At 38.8% G+C, this 23,181-nt stretch overlaps 1 protein-coding gene across 3 annotated transcripts in view; it reads left to right on the forward strand.

The window, feature by feature from the left end:
• The window catches only part of DGKI (diacylglycerol kinase iota), a 146,405-nt gene that overhangs the window by 50,446 nt on the left and 72,778 nt on the right, over positions 1-23,181 (forward strand). For all 3 annotated transcript variants that reach the window (XM_064457441.1, XM_064457423.1, XM_064457432.1), the window contains 4 exons: positions 20-93; positions 1,583-1,694; positions 4,081-4,280; positions 20,623-20,723. In XM_064457441.1, the coding sequence (XP_064313511.1) occupies positions 20-93; positions 1,583-1,694; positions 4,081-4,280; positions 20,623-20,723 (487 nt within the window). The remainder of the gene's footprint in view (positions 1-19; positions 94-1,582; positions 1,695-4,080; positions 4,281-20,622; positions 20,724-23,181) is intronic.

A 23,181-nucleotide genomic window follows, 5' to 3' on the forward strand; every position in this document is an offset into this window, starting at 1 on the left:
TGTCACTTTGGCTTTGTAGTGTGATGGTACAGACCTGACTCCAAAGATCCAGGAGCTGAAGTTCCAGTGTATAGTGTTTTTAAACATACCCAGGTAAGCTCAAGACAGACCCTTGGAGTTGTTAAAAAAAAAAAGCTACCTGCAAGTTGTCCTAGGCTGGGTGGATGTGTGGGAAGAGTATTGCCACCATGCTGCCTTCTTGAGAGCTAGGTGCTTATAATACTGTTAATTAGCAATGTGGAATGGGATCCATGTTCAGGGTGCAGCTAAACCCTCCTTTAAAAACTTGAATATCCTGATACAGAGATAGTAGAAATTATTAACAAACACGTTTTCAAAAGCTGTGACCTAGCCTACAAACAAGATAGTAAAGACACAGGTGCCTGGTCTTTTGATTAGTTAGAAGCAGAGTGTGAAAAAAAATGGATGGGAAGCAGAGGCAGGGGAGAAAAAAGATCAATATTTTTCTGGTAAAGGAACACAAAATTGTTGAAAGTAGTGCTGTTTTTTAACATGTTAGAAGGTGTCCCAAATATAAATACAGCTGTATTCTTAGAAGTTATCTATTTCCTGCTCCCTAGAGCAGTAGTCTCCAAACTTTTTCTGATTGTGCATCTCTATCAGTAAAAAATTTTTGAGCACCACCCCAATTATGTATATTTATTTACAAATTATATACATGTACTACTGTACTAATGTATTACATACCTTATAAAACATATATAAAAATAAAAATTAAGAAAGGATGTGATAAAGATCAAGACCATTATTATAATGTTGGGTTTTTTCTTATTTGTTAAAAGTACAGACAATATTTTCTTCGCACACCCTAATTGTCTTGTCAGTTGTAGATTTTTCTTGCACACTCCCTGTGGTGCATGAGCCCCACTTTGGAGATAACCTACCACTTTGCTCCATGTGCAGTCCCAAGCACTTGATCTTTTGAGTCCTGCATTGCCCTCACTGCAAGCTTCTACTTGGTGTCACCTCTTCAAAGTTCCCCCTTCTATCACTCTTAGAATACTTTACATCCATTCTTCAATGGTAGGAAAGATAGATGCCACAGCTGCATCTGTTCAAGCTTCCTATTTCTCCCTGCCTCCTCAAGCTATGAAATCTTTTGCATTCCTTATGCTGTTATAACTTCTAAGCCAGCAGGGAGAGAGGAAATAGAGCTCCAAGGCTGGAGTTGCTGCTGCAGCCCCATGCCTGCCTAGGAGAGGGGCTAAGAAGTTTTCTGGCTCAACAGCTCATCTGCAGAAAGAAAAGCAAACGAGGAGAACAAAGTGCTGCTGCTCTGTTATATATTTCCTGGTGTTTCTCCTTTTTCCTCTCACAAAGGAACCTGCTAAAAATTGCAACAGATACACTTATGGGTGGTGTACCAGCTTGGAAATGAAAGATTTCCCCTTTTGTCCGGTCTTTGCCAGCATGACTTTTAATTATCCCTGAACTGAATCCTGGAATGGATATCTAGATATTTATGGAGGGCAGCAGCAGAGGCTAATAACCAGGCTACTAGTCAGGGCCCATCAGGGCGAACTGCTTTCTCAAAGCTTGCTTCCCAAACCTCTTTGTGTAGATATTGTGCTGGCACAATGCCCTGGGGAAACCCTGGAGATCACAGAGACTTTGAACCTCAGCGCCATGACGATGGCTACATTGAAGTCATTGGGTTTACCATGGCCTCACTGGTAAGTATATCACAGGTGCTGCCAGACTTGGTGAATTCTGTGGGCAGCATTGCAGTGTGCAAAGCTGTCCTCATTACTGAAGAACCACCATGATTCCATATATTCAGTCAGCTAAGGCCAAAACATGCTCTGCTAGTAGGTTTTAAATGAGGAGGACAAATTTTAGTTTTCTAATAAAAGAAGTATTATTTCATTTAAAAAATGTACTTTTTCTGCAAAATATGACTAATTTGCATGTGCAGTCCTCCCAAGCTAAATGGCAAGATTATTACAGTAAAGACAGCATGCCTACATATTTTTACGGGGGGAATGTTCTATGGTCAAATAATTACTGGTGTTTCTTTTTAGCTTTCGTATATTTTAATCTATGGCACAAAAGCTTAATATTTTTTTTTTAACTAGCTACTGGAAACAATTATGAAACATTATATGAAATTATATGCCCATACAGTTTCCATACACCCATTAAAAATGTTGCAAAAATTTAGTAATAGCTGTGGAAAATTTAGTAATATTGCTGGCACAACTGTTATCTCTTTTTGTTCTGCTAGGGAAAGAAAATTCAACCAAAAATTTTATTTTGGCAGTGCACTTTCCGTCAATTCTGTCCGTAAAGTGAACTAAAGCTATTATTAAAGCAATCTCACTGTAAATACCCTAGTACCCCACTATCATAGTGGTTGAACACAGTGCCAGCCTCTTCAGAAGATGATTAAATGCAGTCAGAGAGTTGGTAGTTATACCTGTGCTAGTGTTAATCTACCTAAGGCACTGCAGCTTGAGCTTAGTGTGGCCAACAGAAGGCACATATCGGGGTTTCTTGGCAGGTTTGATTAGGTTGTGCTTAAGTCCATACTCTTAGGCTTTTGCTGTTATGTCTTGTGTGGACTAGGTTAAAGCTAACATGAAGAAGCCTGTTTTCACTAAACACACGTTTATTTGTGTGACCTGCCCTCAGTGAATACCACATTTAGTGAACACCCATGATAATGGTGTTTGCTTTCCCAAAGGGAAATTCAGGCAAAACTAATCTTCAAAGTAAGCACAAGTAAAAGGTCACCTTGATCAGCAATCATTTCTTTAGAAGTTGGGGTTAAGGTTTCTTTTTTGGTGTCTTTTTTTTTTTTTAATGGATCTAGTGGATTAAGGAAATACCCTAAAATCTTCAGGGGTGAAGTAACAAATGTTCATTCCAATATATCTACTAGGCTGAAAAACTCTCCTTACTTGTAGGTTATGTTTCTGGAAATGCTGTCAAATGTCCATTTAGCATGTACCAAGTGGCAATTTTCATCCTGAACCTTTTGTGGGTTTGCCACTAATGTGTCTCTAGCCACTTGCAGTAGCTAGAGTGATCTCAAAGCTGCCAGCAATTTCAGCTGGGACTGAGTTTAAGTAGTAGGGCCCTTCTGAGCTGCTGTTTCTCTTTAAAGGAGAGAGACCAAGCAAGAGAAGTACTTTATGAGAAGTGTTGTTATGAATATTATTGACCATATTATCAGTTGATCCATAATATTAAGTGCATAGGGCAGGATTAAGGTCTTGACACTTTTTTTAGGCTGCTTTCTGTTAGTGCACAAATACAGGATTTTTTCTGCCTCTGACAAATGAGAGTTAATAGTCACGGTGTAAATTAAAAAGTACATTTCCACCCAAAAATGTCTGCTTAGAACTTGAAGGATCTGCTCACTACCCTCCTTGTTTCATTCTTTTGAAATGAATTCTTGAACATGAATTTTAATTGTTTTTAACAAGGTCATTCTTCTTGCTCTTTTCAACCTGTCTAGTCTCAAGGTTGAGATGCAGTGTAAACTTTCATAATAAGGATTTTAGATTTATCTAAAGCACATTAAGGACTGTATTCTGTTCAGGAAGGGGAAATAATCTTTCTGTCTTGCAGATGTACCCAGTTAGGGTTCTTGTTTTAAAGAGCAAATAATTAGTAGCATTACTGTTAGCGTAGAAACAAACCAACCAAACCAAATTGAAAACTTTAAGAATAAACACAGGTATTCATTTGTGCATGCACATGTGTGTATACATATTCGTATGTGTGTGTAATATGCTTGACGTACCAAGGTGATGAGAGGTGCAATGCATATGGTTAGATATCTGCTTGTCACCCGCCACTTTTCCCTGTGAAATTTTATGTCCTGTTTTGCAATTTAGGAGTGAAAATACATGCACTGTGACTCATTAGAATACCGTGTACATGAAACGCTGTGTAATGGATGCTGACAGCAAAACTGTTTCAGATTTAACTGTTTCAACTATCTGTTCTGAGGTGTCTCCTCTTTGTCTTTCCTGTTTGTTTTTGTTTTGGGGGGTTTTTTGGTTGTGGTTTGTTTTTTTTTTTTTCTTGTGGGGTGGTTTGTTTTTTTTTCAGGCTGCTCTCCAGGTGGGTGGTCATGGAGAGAGGTTGCATCAGTGCCGTGAGGTGACACTTTTAACATACAAGTCTATTCCCATGCAAGTGGATGGTGAACCATGTCGATTGGCTCCCTCACTCATTCGAATCTCCTTAAGGAACCAAGCCAACATGGTGCAGAAGAGCAAGAGGAGAACATCCATGCCTTTGCTGAATGAGTGAGTTGGATATGTGCATGTCCTAGTGGCAGGAGACCCATTTGGGGCAGCATATTCAGTTACGATTTTGCATGTACTGGACTTGCAGCGCATTTATAAAAAAAAACAAAATAAAAAAAATTCTCACCTTCTGAACTCCCTTTCTGCTGTACTGTAAATACTTATGCAATTTTCTTTTATTCTTTTATCTTCTGGGTTATCCTCTGTCTTGCTTTTAGAAAAGTGTTGTATCTTTCAGTTATTTAGAGAGGCTTGTGCAGGCTCAGCGGTGCGCCTCTTGGCTTCCAACAGCTCTGCAATGCCTTTTGCCTTTGAAGTCCTTTTGCTTCTTTTTCTCAGCTTTATTGATCTGCTTCTTAAGCTCCATTGGAGATCCTGTAACAAATTGCCATAATCAAGAATTACTCAGGACATCTTGTAGTCTCTTTTGGGGGAGCATGCTGCCCAAGGCCTCTTATGGAGAAGGACCTGGAGGTCCAGAAAGGGCTGTTTGCACTTTGTAAGGAATCCTGCTCCAGTGTAAAAACTGAAATGAGAAATGAGTAGTCTAAAGATGAATAGAGAAAAGCTAAGATAACCAGAAATCAGGAACATGTGAAGAAGAAAAGACAGGACTAACATTCCTTTTCAGAATTAAACCCTATTTGCAAACACTGCAGAGATATTTGAACACCAAAAAAAAATATTTCAAATTTTGACCTGTGAAAATGCCTGTCCAATAAAATGGTTAAGATTATTTAGTAGAGCTGATTATTGTACTTCTTATACAGAAGGCCTTCATCGCTGCTAAAGTGAGTGACACAGTAAGTGCCTTTGCTGTTTTTCATGAAGTATTCTTAAAGTGAAGCAAAACAGTCTGTCCCTTCTACAAAGACACCGAGCTAAAGGCCTAAAGTTGTCAAGGCTCCACATTGTGTTCAGACACCAAAGCACTGAAGATTTCATTTTTCTGGGGAGGTGGGTGAGAGATTTTGTTGTTGCAGCTGTAATGGTGAGGCAGGGTTTATGAAGAGATGCAATATTTTTCATTAGACTAACTGGAAAAAACAGACAAGGTGTCAGGCACACCTTTTCTCTTCAGGTAGTATATATATTATATATATTAAATGTTGTCTGTGTCTTTCAATTGTATCATCTAGCGGGAGATATTGCTTCACTTCAAACTTTGACTCCAGCCCTTTAGAACTTCTTGTCATCTGCTGGTTTTCAATCTGTTCATGTAATCAAAGCCCCTCTGGTCACTTTCAACATCTTCCTGTTCAATTTAGCACTCTGTGTTCTCTTACTGAAACTAATGCTTTAAGCTTCAGTAGAAGCCCATACCTGTAATGTGTGCAATTCCTATTTGCCTGGAAAATACGTAAGGTATACTCATGTCTCTTGGGCAGTGAAGAATAGCAGACTCTTGCCTGTAAGCAGCAATGCCAGATTTCATCCAACCACAACGCAATCGTTCACAAAAGCTAGAATCGAGCAGAGAGCAATCCTGGGGCATCTTTTTCTACATTGAGAGAGGCAAATGCAAATGTAAAATGAAAATTCCTAGTATTTTGATCTGATAATTAGTATGGTTAGGCTTGGATTTTGAGATCTGAAATTAAACTGTGGTAGGGAAATAAAAAAATCAAAATATATTGCCAGTTGTCAAGAGGATCTTGTGGTTTAGCTTGATTTCAATGTGCTATGGTAGACTATGTTGCTGTCAGTCCATTGATTTGGCCGAGATATTTGCCTGCGGACCTATGTCTTGGGAAAATACAAATGATCTGTGAGGTACTGTAGTTTCAGCCTCTGGTATCAGAAATGGTATGTGTGTATATTTATATCTACGTCTATACCTATGTGTCTGTGTGTGTATGTACTTTGTTCTCAAGTGTTGAGGGGGAGTGAGAGAGAGGAGTTGAATCTCCTGGCATGATAAAAAGTAAATGGTATGTTAAAGGTTAAACTCTAGGAAGCATTTAGTATTGTAAGAAGTTCATTCAACATGATGCTGATTTGCAGTATTTCACAAGAGAGAAAATTTTCAGTTAAATACACTTATCTGCATACATACACACAATACAGCTTATCTACACCTCTTAATATCTGGAACATATCTCCCTACTCCATTGAAATCTCCCAGAAAGCCTTATATTTGATTCAACATAGTAGATTGTTCTCTTATGACTGTCATCTGAATGTTAGATATGTGAGATAAGTAAGTGGGTCTGGAGCTAGCCCACTAATTGTTAGACAGCTGTTCTTGAGCTCCTTGCCAGGAAAGTTATTAAAAAATTATCTCACATCACAGTGACACGGAGTTGCTATTATTGTCAGCTTTGATATTATTGCTAGATAAGGAGAGCAGTAGGAAGGCTCTTCAGAGTTTTAGCTAGTCCAGTGTCATAAGTAGAAAAAAACTTAATTTGAAGAAGTCTTCCACTGTTTTCATACTCTGCTCTTTGTTCCGGAGGCTTTAAAGGAGGGGGGGTTTAGAGAGGGTAGTGAGTTTGTTGTTTGCCTTGTGGATTCACTTGAGTTTCCAGGAAATAAGAGTATTTTAAAATTGAAGGGCCCATATATAATGTTCAGTGAGAATGTTCAGAGTTCAGTGAGAACAACAGAGATTTCATGCTTCTCTCACTTGGGAGCTGGAGGTCTTCAGAAACATGATTCTCTTCTGACTGTAAGAGTTGTCTATCTTCCTGATTGCAACTGTTCTCATTCAAGACCCACAGACAGTCTAAGAGGACAGCTGTGTATGAGAAAAAGGGATCTGACCTTGTTTGACCTGTTTTTCCTTCCATTTTCCCTCTATTGTGCTTCCAGCACCTTCTAATTGCACAGAAACTGCCTCATGTACTTCTACACAGACCTTGAAGGTTGAAACTCTTGTATGTTGAGGGTACTTGTTTTATTTTTAACTGAATAATTTTCCTTTTCAAGGTGTAGGGAAAAATTCAGCAGCACTTTTGACAGTGTAAAAAATCCTAGTCTTTTCTAGTCTTAAAAAAAATTGGTTGGCCATGGAATCAAAATAAGGAATAAAAATCAGTGTTTCTGTGGGGCTACTTAAAACTGAAGGAGACTCCCTTCCCTATTGAATGCAGCAGTGTGAAAAGCTTCATCCAAGCTATTAGGGAACAAGTAAATATAATGTGCTTCATTTTGTCATAGCTGGGTGAATTACTGGCAATTAATATTTTATTTAGTTATTTCATCTTTCACTGCTGAATTGCTGCAAACAGATTTCTCAGTATATTAATTTTTCCCAAACTATTCATGGACTAGTTGCTACAACTAGTCATCTCCTTTTGGAAAGTTAAGCTGTTTTGATGTCACATACAGATTATATGAGTAGTGCTGAGTAGGTGAGGATGACCTGTTTATGGTTTGTACTCTTACGATAACTTTAAAATTTTGACTTGAAGCATAGTGGAGGAAAGTCGTTACTTGGTGAATAAAATTACAGTGCTTCTAATTTGTTTCTAATGGAGGCTGCCCAAATGTAAAAGGCAGGCATAATCTCTTCCTCATCCTACGATGCATTGCTTTACAGTGGAGATAAGTAACAATCCAATAAAGTCTTTTAAGCCAGAAACAACTTTTTTGGTGCAAGGAATATACAGGATAAGATGATGATGTTTACACTTGGTTATGGGTTGAAATAAGGCAGATAGTGGAGTTGTGGGGGAAAAAAGGTGGGTTTCTTTTCTTCTCATATGCATTTTCTCTTTGTACCAGCAAAGGCAAATTTTTGCTACAGGCAGATCAGCAGCCTCATTTTTTCTTCAAAAGGGCGAATTATGTTCTTATTCTCCTTCCCTTAAAAGACTTGCTGGATAAGTTCTCTTTCCTGCTCTCCACTATTGATCATGGTAACATGTGAAAGAGACAACATATAGATTGGTTTTCTGTGATCAAACCAAGAATGTGGTTCTTGTGAGCTGTAAGCAAAATGTGTCTGGAATAAGAAGAGAATCTGTGTTTTAATTTTCAGGGAGTCATTTGCTGATTAGAAACTGTCGTTTAGTATGCTGCTCAGTAAGTTTCTGTTAATGATCGCTTTCTGAACCTGAAAAGACGGTATTTTGCTTTCACTGGCTTTTAGTTTGGGTTGAGGAAGAATGTCCTGCATGATGGAAGAGAAAGAAGAGAGAAAAGATTATAGATTAAACATGTTCCATACACTTTAGAGAAACAAAGGGACTATCTAGGTCTAAAAGATAAAAGAGTCTAAAAGAGAGTTAGTCTTGGGAGTCACTATATATAAAATGCATGTTTTCCTAAGGTACATGAAAGAAGACTGGAGACAGCAATTTGTCACTGTGGATACAAAATCTCCAGTAAGGGTACTTTTTTTTTTCTTAAACGGTAACTAAAGTTGGCCAACCTTTGAAGAAAATTCCATCCATTCAGATCTTCACTCTGATGTTTGTTTGCATTTCTGGACCCGCTTCCAAAGTCTGCTGCCTTGAAATTTTTCAGTGCCTGTGGAACAAATCTTGGGGCTCCTCGTCTTCCTTGTATAGTTGTGTGCCTAGCTTGTCCTTCTCACTCATGTCTTTAGAAAGCTCCTGTGTGCCATGTAGCAGTGGTTTTCTCCATTTGCATGTCTTCTGTTGTTGGCTTCCTTGAACTGTGACCTTGGAGCTCTGCATGTCTTTTCATTCAACTTTTATGTGACACATTCATTTTGTTTCTGTTTAAATGTTGTATGCCTTTCTCTTTCTTTCTTCTCTTCCACTCTTTCTCTCTTTCTCCCCACCCCACCTTTTTCCTTGTCTGTCCACACTGTGTTGCCTTTCTCCTGGCCACTCATTTCCTGCTGCCTGTAGTATCCATAAAGTGCAGTCTGCTGACCTGAGGAGAGTCTCAGCTCCCCCCGATTCCTTCACTGTGTGAGTATCTGGCTTTTTTCCTATGAAGTTTCAGAGTGTTTTGGTTTTTTTTTTTCTGTTACCCTGCATGTCATTCAACCAGGAAACAGGGCAGTAAAATCTAGTGACAAATGGGAAGTGGGAGCTCAGTTGATGGCATGGCAGGCACAAGGCTGTGGCCTCACCAGCAAAGGCACAGTTCCACAGTATCTGAGTAAGGTGAGATGGGCATTGCACACAAAACCTGTGTGTGACCACAGTTAAAAAAATCCAACCAACCCACAACAACAAAACCCCCTAAAAACCCCAACAACCACCAAACAAAAAACCCACCCTGAAACCACCTCAACCAATCTCCCCCCACCCCCAAACAAAAACCCAAACCCCAGCTTAATATAATATGTCAACTCAGGCAGCGTAGTTTGTCTTGAGATGCTTTTTTCAGTCAAGAGAAGACACATTTTGCTTTGTGTTGACATCCCTTTTGTCTTCTTGTTTTGCCAATCTTACGGACATCCTTTCAAACAGGTTAGGGCTATCAGAGAAACAAATTTGAAATACATATTGAAAAATAACAAATTTCAGAGCTATAAATCCAGGTATTCAGAGCAGAAACTTGATTCCAAGAATGAATCTTATTCTATCATAGAAGAAAGTCATTGGTATATGCTAAAAGCAAACCCACTGATGCTTCTCTAAGACTGAGCACATGCAACAGACGACATATAAAATGTTCAATAAATCAAGAGTTATTTGGGAAAAATGAATAATTTTAAGAGCAAATTTAAACTTTTTAGAAAAGGACCTGGGGGTCCTGGCAGACACCCAGTTGACCACGAGCCAGCAATGTGTGTTTGTGGCAAAGAAGGCTAATGGTGTCCTGGGCTGCATTAGAAGTGTTGCCAGCAGGTCAGGGGAGGTGATCCACTGGTGAGGTCACACCTGGAGCACTGTGTGCACTTCTGGGCTCCCCAGCACAAGAGAGAGATGGAGCTACTGGAGAGATTCCAGTGAAGGATGATGAAGATTACGAAGGACAATTCCTCCTGTGAGGAAAGGCTGAGAGAGCTGGGTCTTTTTAGCCTGAGGAAGAGACCACTCAGGTGTGACTTCATCAATAGGTATCTCAAGGAAGGGTATAAAGAAGACTGAGCTAGGCTTTCTTCAGCAGTGCCCAGTGACAGGACGAGAGGTAATGGGTTCTCTCTGAACATCAAGAGAAATGTTTTTACTGTAAGGATGACTGAGCACTGGCACAGATTGCCCAGAGAGGCTGTGATTCTCTGATACTTGGAGATAGCAAAAAGCTGCCTGGATGTGGTCCTGGGCAGCCTGCTCTAGGTGGCCCTGATCTGAGCAGGAGTTTGGACCAGATGACCTCCAGAGGCCTTTTCCAACTTCAACCATCCTGTGATTCTCTGAAATTTCAGAAAGCTCCAAGTTCCTCATTGCTGTTTTGCAAACAAGGAAAGATTTCCAATTCAGTGTGCCTTATCCCTGGATCATATTTGCTGTACTTTGGTGAGGAATGGAAAGTAATACAAGTAACTTGTCTCACTGATCCAGTGCCTAAGCAAGTTTCTAGAAAAAAGTTGAGATGAGCCTTATTGCTTACATGGAACACTAAGCAAGCTGTGGGTCTGGGAGAACGGGTATTGTTTCCAAGTTGAGGGATATCCCTTAGAAAATTACCTACAAGTTTTGATACAGTTCATTTGAATGTCTCATTTGATATCAGCTGTCAGGATAAGGCAGGGAGAGACACTCGTGAGCCCCAAAGTAATTTGTAAGTCAAAGATGTTCTGTATCTTAAAATCTGTAAAAATAGATTAAGCATGCTGCTGCACTGTGACTGCCAATTAACGTGTCTGGCAAATTAAAGTAAGTACCCATGAGGTATTAGGGAAATTTGATTTGGATTGTGATGGCTTTGAGATTCAAATATTCCTTTTTTTTTTTTTTTTTGAACAACATCAAGAGCCTGACTTCCAGTTAGGGCAGATTCTGCTGAGACCTGGTGATGGATACAGCCTGTCTGAGATAAATTTCAGGTTTTCTGCAGCAGGATATGCATGGGAATTTGGGACAGCCAAAATTATTAGGCACATATGGTCTTTGTTGCAGATACAGTAGAACTGTAGTGTGATCCATTTCAAATGTTTATACAGGTGCATAAGTAAATGCAAGTGTCGTATTTTTAATATATGCTCTCTTAAAAGGAAGGTAAAGACTTGCATTTTCCATCTGGATGCTCAGTTGAGGTGACGAGGTTGCACATGTGAGAGTACATTTGCTCTGTGTGGTTGATGCAGAAAAGTTCAAAAAAAAATTACCATTTGAAAAATACAACATAATTTACTTATATAGCTCTTACCATCCTTTTGCAAGTGAAATAAGAACTGTGGATATGCTGTGATTTTTTTTTTTTTTTAAAATTAGTAAATCTGCATAAATGAAAATAATAGTATCACCTTATTGGCAAAGAGTTTATACTCTGTAGATTTTACAGAGTAATGATTGCAGCAAGGTCTGCATTTAAAACCTGTGTAAATAGAAAAGGAGTGAGAGGAAATAATTTTTTGCTTTTAGAGATGCAAATGCCAAACCGAATCAGCTTTGAGGGTTAAGCTGAATATGGGTGTTGTCTGTAGGAGGAGAGTCTAACAAAGAATAGTGGGACACAAGGCGTAAGGGAGAAAGTGTTAATGAACTGTTCTCCAAATGCATAGGTAAGGATGAAAATTCTTATACAAATTTCCCTTTTTGCCATTACATGAAATACAGGGAATTGAGTCTCATCTTTTCTTTGTCAGTTTTTCCTGTTTAGCATGTGGACTTCTGTTTAGCAGGATCATTACTACTGGAGAATGTCACTGTGCTTGGAAGTGTAAAGTGCGAGATAACAACAGCTAGCATGGTGAAGGAGAAAGAAGGTGAAGACCAGGATTCTACCTGGCACTTTGGCCCATGTTTAAGTGTATGTGTGGGTCTAGCCTTTATACAGCAAAATGCTCAAACACTCGCTGAATCAAGTGTGAGGTAAGAAAGTGCAAAAGGTTTTGCACTTTAGTACAGTTGGTTTAACCTGGCTTATCCTGGATAACACTCATGAAAAGGAAGAAAAAAAAATTGTGGTGATTATATATTTAGGGGTATTTTTTAAGTAAAGAGCTCAGCAAGAGCTTTGCCTTAAAATAGCAGTGGACTTTTCTGAAGCACTGAAATCTGTCCAGCAGAAGAGGCTGGGTGATTCTGCTCTGTCATGGCAGTTCTTATGTTTTAAGTAGATAAATACTGTGGACAAAACACACTTATTTTTAATATATGATTTCCAAGCTCTGCCAATGAGTAAGGTTAATTTCTTTTTTTCCTCTGGTTGCTGCTTTCCTTCTTCCAATTGTTCTAAACACTGGAACACTTAATTAATTTTGCATGTTTATTTCTTCTCTAGGAGATAAGTAATTCATTAATCTGTCACTGTAAACATGTCCCAGAGGAGGGGATTTTTTTTCCTAAAGTTTATTTTTTGCAAGGGAGGGGCAGTAGAAGATTTCCTTTTCCTTTTCTGTTTACTGAATCATATTAAAATCTGTATGTGTGTAAGCTGCTGTGAGCTGTATTCTGGAAGATCTAGCAGAAATTTGTCACTGGATCTGTAGAGTTGTTGGACTGTATTATCATTTCTTTCCTCTATGTAGACACAAAGCATAAGAAATGGTTCACAGTGTTCATAAATAATTGGTATATTAGGGCATATATAATTTAAAAGTCTGTTTTCCCAGTCGAACCAACCTGGTGGCATGGCAGAAGTGTTATCAGGTTGCTGTGCAGGAGTGCCAAGGGCAGGACCCAAGTCACCTGTTTTCCTTCCTGGGTGACTGGAGGCAGGAGCATGTTTCTTAGGAAAACCAGCTGTGCTCCAAGTGAGTTGGCTGGCATCCTCTTGCCTGTTGCTGGATGATTAATAGGGGTGAGAGAAGGATGTCACAGCTTCATCAAAAGCTGAGTATGTCATCCTGGTGAGTAGAATTAGATCAGGTTCTGCTGGTAGTCCCAGAATAGGCACATGTGGCTTTGCTTCCATGAGTTTGAACAAGTGGTCTAATGAAAGGGATTTTAGAAAAATAAGCCCTTTTCATTCTTTCTTGTCAAAGCTCTGTAGGGTTTTTTTTTGGGGGGGTGGGGGGGTGGGCTGGGTGGACTGGGTGGACGGACACTACACACAGACACGGGACGACACACAAGATGGGAGGGGGTGGTCACGGTAACACTTCTAGAATCCCCAAAATGCTATAGTGCGGGCATAGGAGGGAAACAAATGCATACCTCTCCTTTGGTAAGCAGCTTCCAGCAGTGGGGTGGGTGCTGTTAAAAATGACTTCACCTTATAAGCAGTTTATCTAGCATGACGTTGACTTTCTAAGACCTATCCCCTTAAAAACAGTGATTCTGATTCTGATGTGTAACCTGGTGAACCATGGGATGGATAACTTCTCACAGAAGGGTAGACTTAAGAAACATAAAAATTAAATTAACTATTTATGTACAAGTTTTAAGAATTTCCAGAAAGCATGCCCTTTTCCTTATAATAGGAATTATTCAATATCTAAGTGATCTTCTGTATTCTTGTGGACAAGTCAAGTGCTGTTTGGTAGAAAGTAACACAATTTCCTTGAACTGTTCAGCCACTTTGCAGCTAAAAAAGGAAAGAAAATAGTTCTCTATTACTGAAATTATATAGGGTTTTTTATGTGAGCGGAATAATTTTGAGAGAACATCATAACATCTCTGTAGAATCTTTCATAGCTTGTTCCAACTGGATAGTGTGCATAGCTTTTCTACAAGGCTCATTTGGATTGTTATTTAATAATACCCTGAATGTGCACTTCTGGTCCATGCTAATAAAAAGTCCATCAGATAAAATTCAATATGGTAAACTAGCCTATCTGTGCTCCTGATCTGAGAAGACTGATATTTAGGTTTCTGTTTAAATGAAACCATTATAGCTAATTAACATGAATGAACAGAATGTTTCAGTTGACCTGAATCTGTGTTTATGGTCCCATGGGACACATGACCTTTAGGGTATAATTCTGTGGATTGCTGTGTTTAGGGAATGAGGTTCTTAATTATATTCTCTAGGAGGTAATGGAATTAATTCATCTGTACTTTAAATTACTTTTCATTAACTATGTAATACATCATTTTGAAGAATAATAGGTGTAAGAAATGTAAATATTTTAGGTTGAAATGCAGTGCAGCAATCCTCCGAAATTTATTTATAAATTGGCTAATGCTGAATCTGGAAAGATTTTCTTCCTCTCCTTACAGTTGAGCAAGTTGTTTTATACAGTCTTCAGAATCATCAATTTCTATTAATACTGTCCTAATGTTTGCTTTCAGTCACATTAATCACCGTATTATTAGCTTTTACATGGACATGCTTATGTACTTAAGATTTGTGGTTTCTGAATATGTTCAGTTTGTCTGAACAAGATAAATTGTGCAATTGATATAATGATATGGATTATTGTCAGTATCTGTGAAGACTACAGAAGTATTGATGGTGGAAGGGTTTTCCTCAGCTGCATTAAATAGGGCTCTGTATGGAGCTCATGAGTTCTGTGAGCGAATAAGTTAATTAGTTGGGTGATGAGGACAATATTCCCTGGTGTTACTTGCCAGTCTGATAGCACAAAGTGAATATTAACATAATGAATTTTAGAGCCAAAGCTGTATTGAATAGGTAATAAAATTTAGTGAGATGGTCACATAATATCAGCCAACAACCGTATTCTAACAGAGCAAAGAGTATTTGCAAATAATTCATGAACAAAACCATTGGACTTCAGCCACTGAGTAATTTTTTTGTGTGCATATGTGTATATATATATATACATATTTGTAGGTGTATGTTTGCACACACACATATGTATATATGTGAGTTATGAATGTATTACCTGTGACTGGACTTAACTAAGTGCGTAAAACCTCTCCTATAAAAAGGACCTATTAGCATTCATATTTCTGATAACTTTATTTTTTATAGAAAACTGCCATTTCCAAGGTTACATTTTTATGACTAAGTTCACTAAACTTTTCAAATGGGCAAAATAGCAAGTCCTGTTTCTCTCCAGCTGTATGTTTCATCACACACAGCTTGCTTATGTAGTAGTAGTTCCATGTCATTATAAAAAGGGGGCAAACAGGAGGAGAAACAGAACTCTGTCACTTGCCAGCTGATTACCTTCCCACACCTTTACCTGGAAAGGAATTATTTCTCCTCCAGTAATACATTACATTTAAGATGGTGTGCTTGGTTTTTTCCATAGAAGCAAATTTAGAGCTACACGGTGTAGTGATGTACCAAAAAATTATGCTTCCTACAAAAGCATGGGAAGTATCCTCTTAGGTGTTTTCTAGTTGAAAGGTGCTTTTGGAGAGTGTGTGTGGCTCCTGGAGCAACAAAAATATTTTAGATTTGCTGTTCATTTTAGATCTTTTTACTCCTCCAGTTCTAAGCAAATAAAAAGGGCTTGCTCACTTCTCCTTTTCATGTGAAAGGACTAATTTGACTCAAGATGATGATGCTGGAGATGCAGTAGATTGCCACCAGCTTTAAGCCAGGAAATAACATTTGTAAAGAGAAGGTGCATGTTTTCCTTTCTTACATGGCATTAAGTAGTGAGTCAGCATAACTACAGAAGTCAGTGCTGTCTTTCTCTCCCCTTGGTATCCAAGTACTATCCTGTCCTCACAGGGAGACTGCAGGGAGACAGATGGTAATTAACTAAGGACTAGCAGATGTCGGCATGAGATTTAACATCCCCCCTCCCCTTTTTGCAGGTGACCTTGAGCACTGGGTCAACATGACCATCCCATCACCTTGATGTAAAAGACTCCAAAGATAAACTTGGAGAAGCTGTTCTGTTTCCCTGTCTTCCTTTCCTCTGCCCCTTTCATGAGATATCCAGGTTATCCATTGCAATGATGTGTTTGCAGTGAGGCCAGTTGTGTAGAAGGACATAAGTCAATCACTAATTCATTGATAATTTTTGCCAAGAAGGTTCATATTTGAACTAGCACTTAGACACTGAGAAGCAAAAAGCACTACCATAACTGATCTTACACAGCTTTCCTAGTATTTTTATGCCAAATGAGTTGTTACAAGCAAAGCACTATAAAAAGAAGACAGTTCTGCTGATTTTTCTTACATTATCTTCCAAATAACTAAAGTGTCTTGGGTCTGGATGATAATTAAAAAAACCCAAACAACTTAATAGAGAATACAGAAAGTTACTAGAATTATTTGTAATAATAACTATTCAGACAGATATCCAAATATTTTCAGGCATTCCATTTTCAGCTACAAGTGAAAAATCTTGGTGGGACTCACGGTGGGGAAGCAACACAAAAAAATCACTGTACTGTTATTGAAAACCTAACTTTTACCCTAATGAAGTTAGCCTTTGGGAAGAATGGGTAGATGGTCTTGGGAATAAGGGACTGAATTTTCTGTTGAATTCTTGCCACTGTAAAAGATTGGGTGCATGAACTTGGCTACATTACTCCTCTGTTTTTTTTCCTTCCTCTATCTTATCTTAACCAGACATCATAGAAAAAAATTACCATTTCTGAAAACTCAAACATGATAGTTACATATAAGTACCAAACAGAAATATTGAAACAGCAACTTTTAAAATCACTTCTGATTCAATGGTGATTGTTCTGAATCAGATAAAAATTTATTCATTAACAGTTTGGGTTTTTTTTTTTAATTTTTTAGTGACCCCAGGGTTACTTGAGTTGTTTCACTTCAACATCTGGAAATGGGAACAATTGCATGACTGAGACAAGCTCACAGGGACACATGGAAGCTGAAGATAGGATCACCTGCCCTGTCTCCAGTATTTCCCACAATAGAGCATGGCTTGTCTCCAGTTGCCTGTATCAGGCACACTCCTGTCCTGCTGTATGCAAAGGAACATGAGAAAGGCCAGTGTGTGGAAGGAGAGGAAGTCAATTTGTGAGTGGGAAGTATTAAAGATCTGGTAGTTGTAGTAAATTCTGCACGGACAGTGCAGAGGTACACTGGCAACTTCCCCCAAGTTACTAGCGATAGTTACTAGTGATAAAACAAGAGGAAATGGCTTCAAGCTGCATCAGGGGAGGTTTAGATTGGATATTATGAAAAATTTCTTCACTGGAAGAGTGGTCAGGCATTGGAAGAGGCTGCCTAGAGAGGTGGTGAAGTCATCATCCCTGGAGGTATTTAAAAGACACATAGACTTGGCACTTCAGGGCATGGTTTAGAAGACATGGTATTGTTGGGTTGACGGTTGGACTTGATGATCCTAGAGGTCTTTTCCAACCTTAATGATTCTATGATTCTGTAAAAATACATAAACAAATCCATCTCTTAATGGTGAAGGAAACCAGTAGGTTGCTGGGGAAGCCAGACTGATGGGATGTAATGGATGGTTGAAAGACAAGTATCACTCAGATATCTGCTATGGAAGACCTAGAAGGACAAATCAAGGAGAAAAAAGGAGTTGGTGATCTTCTATTAGGAGCTAAAATTACATTTTGCCTTGGGAAGATGCAAAGTTGCTGTACTAAACTGTTTCCCATCTAGTGTGGAGAGCAGCACTGTACACTGCAGCACAGGGTCACAGATTGGAAGGGAGGGTCTGAGCATCATACATGGATGAGCTCTGTAGAAAGGAAGAAATGAAAAAGAGCAAGTAGGGGGTGACTATGGTGTGGTTCTGGTTTGGAGGGCAAATATCCCTTGTGCTAGGCTGAGTAATTCCTGTGCAGGAGCATCAGCTTTTGGTCAAGTCATTATTTTGAACTGGGGATTGGAAAGCATATGTTTTTTATAGAGTTCCAGCTTGGGTTGCTCAAAGATTTCAGCACAGCAGTACAGATTTGATTGTGTTTTCAGGAGAAACAACAGTTTGAGACAGTGTTTTTGGTTGGGTTTACAGTTGGCTTAATTCAGCACATAGCAAGGATGGCTGTCTCTGTAGCACGGTCTTGTGTTACAACAGAAATAAGTTGCTGAATTCTCTTGTCTCCCCACCCCTTTTTCCTCCCAACTGAATTCAAGTGAGCAGAGGTAATTCACAAGCAGACCCTTCCCACACCCACCAACAGCCCCCAGCTTATGAACCAATCGGCTGGAAGACTGAGCTACTTTCATCATAATGCATGGTGGCAGAATGTTATGGGAAAAGCAACGTAACTTCTTCCCATCTTGTACCAGTGCATAAAAGACTTCATTTCTCAGAGCTGTCAGTCTGTCATTTTCATGAACCCTACTGCATGAAGTGAATGATTTCTTTTCTCCCCTCAGACAAAGACTATGCAGTTAAATTTCTGTTTTCTGACTTAATTTTTTTAATCTTTTTGTAGCTAAAATTAAAATCTCCTATGATTTTTGGTTTTGAATTTGCATTTTATAGATTTTTGGAAGGGAAAGTAGTTCCTCAGACTATGTTAATTTCTCAGTCAGTGAGGTGACATTTAAACTTGGCTTAAAAAGAAAGAAAGGAAGTGTCAGACTCAGTACAATTATGTTGTTCTTCCATACACGCACACTTCTGCATTTGTGTGCACTCTCCTCCTCTGGGTTGCTGAGCCAGCTGTAGAGCCTGCAGGTGGAGAGTGCTGTTCTGTAGGATGACATAAGGGCACCTGAGTTGGAGAGCTGTGCCCTGAAGCTGTGCTGGAAGTTATAATCTCAGGTGACTGTTACCAAACTGCAAAAGCTTATTTTAAATATGGGCAGTCTGCTGATATCTTGGGGCACTTTGATGCAATAGACCCTGTCAATCAGCAGAGGAAAAACATTGGGCAGCCTATATGTTTCTGAGTGTGTCAGTCTTGCTGCCACTGTTAAGTATTTATGATTTCTTCTAAGCTATTCTTCATGTATCTTAAGTTTATTTTCATCGTTAATATAGAAACCCCTGTTCAGAATGTGAATTTTTCAGTGCAGCTCCTTCTAGTGTGTTGGCTTACACTCCAGTTTTGGAAGCACCCTCAATTCATTATCCTTTATCACTTTTTTAGGCAAAGTGTACTTGTGCCAATAGAGCTCTTTTTTAACTGGGACTTGAATTTCAATCTTCATTTTCATCTGTCCAGATGTGACAGCTGTTTATACCAACAGAGAGAAGGCATGCAATAAGCTAACACTGAAATAATTGCTAATTATCATCCTGGTGGCTCTACCAAGGGATGAACACAAGCCATGTGTTTTGTCATGTCTGCAGTATTTTCATGTCAAATAGAAAATTGCTCCCTTTTTTAAAAAGAAAGAAAAACTTTACATTTTTGAGATGTAGCTTGTCCTGATTGGCATTTAAACTAGCAGTGCAAATGCTGTGGGACAAATATCTTAAAACTGAGACAATGAAAAAAGTAAGCCTGTATATTTATGACAGTGCACAGTATTTCAACATTTAAAGGCAGTGTGTGTATTCAGTGGTCCTACCACTGGCAGAGTTCTGTTACTAACTAGATTAAAACAGGGAAAATGGTCTTTTGGTGTAAGCACAGGTTGAAGAATCTACTTTTAAATGAGCTACTGGCCAGTTCTTACAGCATAGACATTTGATATATGCATTATAATATACAGGTTAACTATCTTTCTTTAGAAGTGGAAAATGCAAATGTGGCCACATTAATTTACATAGCATTCAGCTAAACTTACGAAATCAAAATAACAGGTTACCGTAAGGTGGAAGCCAGCATGAAATCAAAACAAAGCTTTTCAGGGCAATTTTCTATCAATAGGTGGACATATAAATTTATAGATGGGGACCCACTGAGAGCCTCAAAATTATATAGACAGTTGAGGCATCTAAATCTGGCTGAAATTTGTAGAAATTAGGTTCCTGTGCTGCTACTTGCTTTTGAAAATCCTCCTGGGTTCTGTGTATTGGACTCGCTACTGTAGAAATCAATTTCTTAGCTGTATTTCTGTTGCCTGTTTCTCAGAACAGAGATGTTGAATGAGGATCCTCCAGGGATATGAGGGTGGACGTTATCATGGGCAGAGGAATGGTGGTCCTGAGAGACTTCCCAAGAAAGCACCTGTGTCCTGAAACACAGCTTGGCAGATCTACTGGCTGTGGTAGGGCCCTAGGGATGTATAAAAAGGCAAACTGCAGAGGGGAGGGGTAGCTATATAGTGATTAGAGAATTCAGAAGAAAACTATGTAATTCCAGACCACACAGCCAGCAAAAGGGCTTCTTGATCTTGCTTGTCATTTATGGTCTAATGTCTATGTTGTTGTGCAGTGGGTACCAAAACTGTAAACAGAGTGATTGGCGTGTGAGGAGTTGGCCCAGTGTTGAAGAGTCTTGCTCTTTTTCTTCTTCCAGAGAAGATTAAAATCACTTCATATCCTAGTTTCATTTTTCTCTTCCATGGAACACTTTGTCTAAGAAGCTTTCTTCTTTTCTTGCAGTCCTCATTCCATCCCAGATCGCCTGCGGATCAGAGTGAACAGGATTAATTTACAAGAATATGAGGGGCTACATTACGACAAGGAAAAACTCCGGGAAGCTTGTAAGTTGGAAGAAGCCATGTTGTAACTGCTTTTGGTAGAACATTCTGTATGTCTTACATTAGCAAAACAATCTCAAAACAACAACAAAAACCCAACATCGGGTCAAGCACATATTTTTGGATGAGTCACAAGGAATGTATATTCGTCAGTCTGTGTATATACACATACATATTATCTCTCTCTAAAAAGCATATATAGAGAATTCACCTGTTTTCTTACTTAACTATGCCTTCTGCAAGTTGATTTTATTTACTGTAAAATAAGGGTATTTCACACCTGTTTTTTTTTTATTCATGTCTTTCTGTTGATTCTGCTGGGTTTCTAGTAGTGTATGAAACTATTGTTGGACTAGATGATCCCTGAGGGTCCCTTCCAACCTGTGATTCTGTGTGATTATGATTAGCACCAAATTTGAAACTGAGTCGGGGACCATGATTAATTTCATGTTGAGAATGTGCTCTCACCTTTCTTGCACAGGTGCATTTATCTCGGGAGACAAATCTGGCTTCCTGAGTCCCTTATTCTTTATCAGCCTTCAGTTTTCCACATAAGAGAATAATCACTATTTTGTTTCCTCATAAAATGTTTTAATTGCCACATTCAGGGGTAAGGCAAAAGCAGACAGTCGGTTGCTTTCACAACATTGATGTTGACAATCCAAACTTAAAAGTGGCCTTTCCTTGGTGACACACAGAGTCATTAATCACTTAGGGACATGGCTGCTTGTGATAACGATTTAGTAGTCTTGTTCATGCATCTGGCTCATTATTCAGATTAAATTACAAGCATGACTGTTCGTTGTGCAACAAAGCTTCAGCTCCCTCTGTAATACAGAGCTCTCTGGTAATTACAGGATGACAATCCTTTTAATTGGTTTGCTTATCTTACTGTTGGAAGATTATTAAACTGTTTCACTTCCACTCCTCCTTATTTTCCCAGTTCACCAGCTCACCTTCCAACAAAAGAGCTGAAATGGCTGAAATTTTACTATAGGTCCTGACAGCCTTTTCTGAAGTTTCTGTTAGTGGATTTTGATCATAATTAAAACAATCAAAGTCTTCATCACTGGACTGAGAGGAATTTTAACAGGATGAGGATTACGGCTCACTGGAGAGGAATTTATTTCAAGTTTAAATTGAGTGTTTGACCTTGAGTAGACTTCAGGCCATATTGAACCCACATCTATACAACCCTGTCAGAAACAATCTGGTTCATTTGATGGTTCATCTTATGGTCGCCCATCTGAGAACTATCCTCATTCATCCTCACTATGGACATAAATTTTGTATGTGTGTGTTTATTATATGTTATGTAGTCCTTAAGAGCCATTTACATGTTCTGACACAAAATATACAACTCCTTACACTGTTGTCACTGCAGTTGTAAATGAGTATGTTATTTGTACCTGCAAAAAACCATAATGATAACATTATAAAAAATGCCAGAGAATTAGTACCTCAGAGTTTTGATTTTAGATTACACATGTCTTTGAACACTTGTTGGATGTGTGCTTAAGAGGTTTTCATTTAAAAAGTAGATGTTTGTCCATCAAGAGTTAAAAAGATTGCTTTCAGGCTTTGGTAGGCCATTTGCAATAAGACCCTTTTGTGTCTCTTTCAAGTTGTTGCACATCCAGCTTGATAATATAACATAGCTGGACTGGAGTATTCTCCCCAGGTGTTCTTCATGAATTTATTTTTCCTATCTGTCCTCCTTTAGCTGTCTCGGTGATGCTTGTTCATTACTGTTTTTACATTAAAATATAAGAAAGCAAATAATACCCCCATCAATCTAAAATAAATCAGAAAAGATACCTCTCCTTACCCTTTGCAATTATTATGAATGTCCTATGTAAGAACATATAACTAACAGCACACACTGGTGGTCATTAGCCTATTTGTCTGGACGTAGAGCTTAAGCGTCTCCTATCAGAATTGTCCAACCTTTCAGGAGAGTGATCTTGATTTGAGGACTTCTTGGTGATGCTAATTACAACTGAATGAAATTATGTACATGAAGAGAAGTGCTCTTTAAAGAGTCAGAAACCAAACTGGTTTAAATATTCTAGCCTGCTCCTTGAATCCCTGAAGAGAAAAATGGAAAATCCCTTTACTTCACTGAGCACAGACCTAACATCCCAGTTTTTCTGTGACTTACTGCAAAGTGCATGCATGTCATCTGGAAACTGAGGCATAGCCAACCACCAAGCTGCATGGTTACCCTAGAGGACTACATAACTTAAGTTTTTATGAGGAAGGAAGCTGGAAAATCACATAAATCTTCCTTTTAAGAAGAGCAGATAACCATTTTAATTGCATTTCTGACATAGCTAGTTGGATGAATTTTAAATGGCTTTCAGGTGGCAGGTCTATGGATTGCTGCCTGTCAGGGTCTATTACATGCTAAATACTTGTATGAAATAAACATGCTGACTACTTCCTCATCAGCAAATCATTT

The sequence above is a fragment of the Phalacrocorax carbo genome, chromosome 1 (genome assembly GCF_963921805.1).
Source record: "Phalacrocorax carbo chromosome 1, bPhaCar2.1, whole genome shotgun sequence".
In the NCBI taxonomy this organism is placed as follows: Eukaryota; Metazoa; Chordata; class Aves; order Suliformes; family Phalacrocoracidae; genus Phalacrocorax; species Phalacrocorax carbo.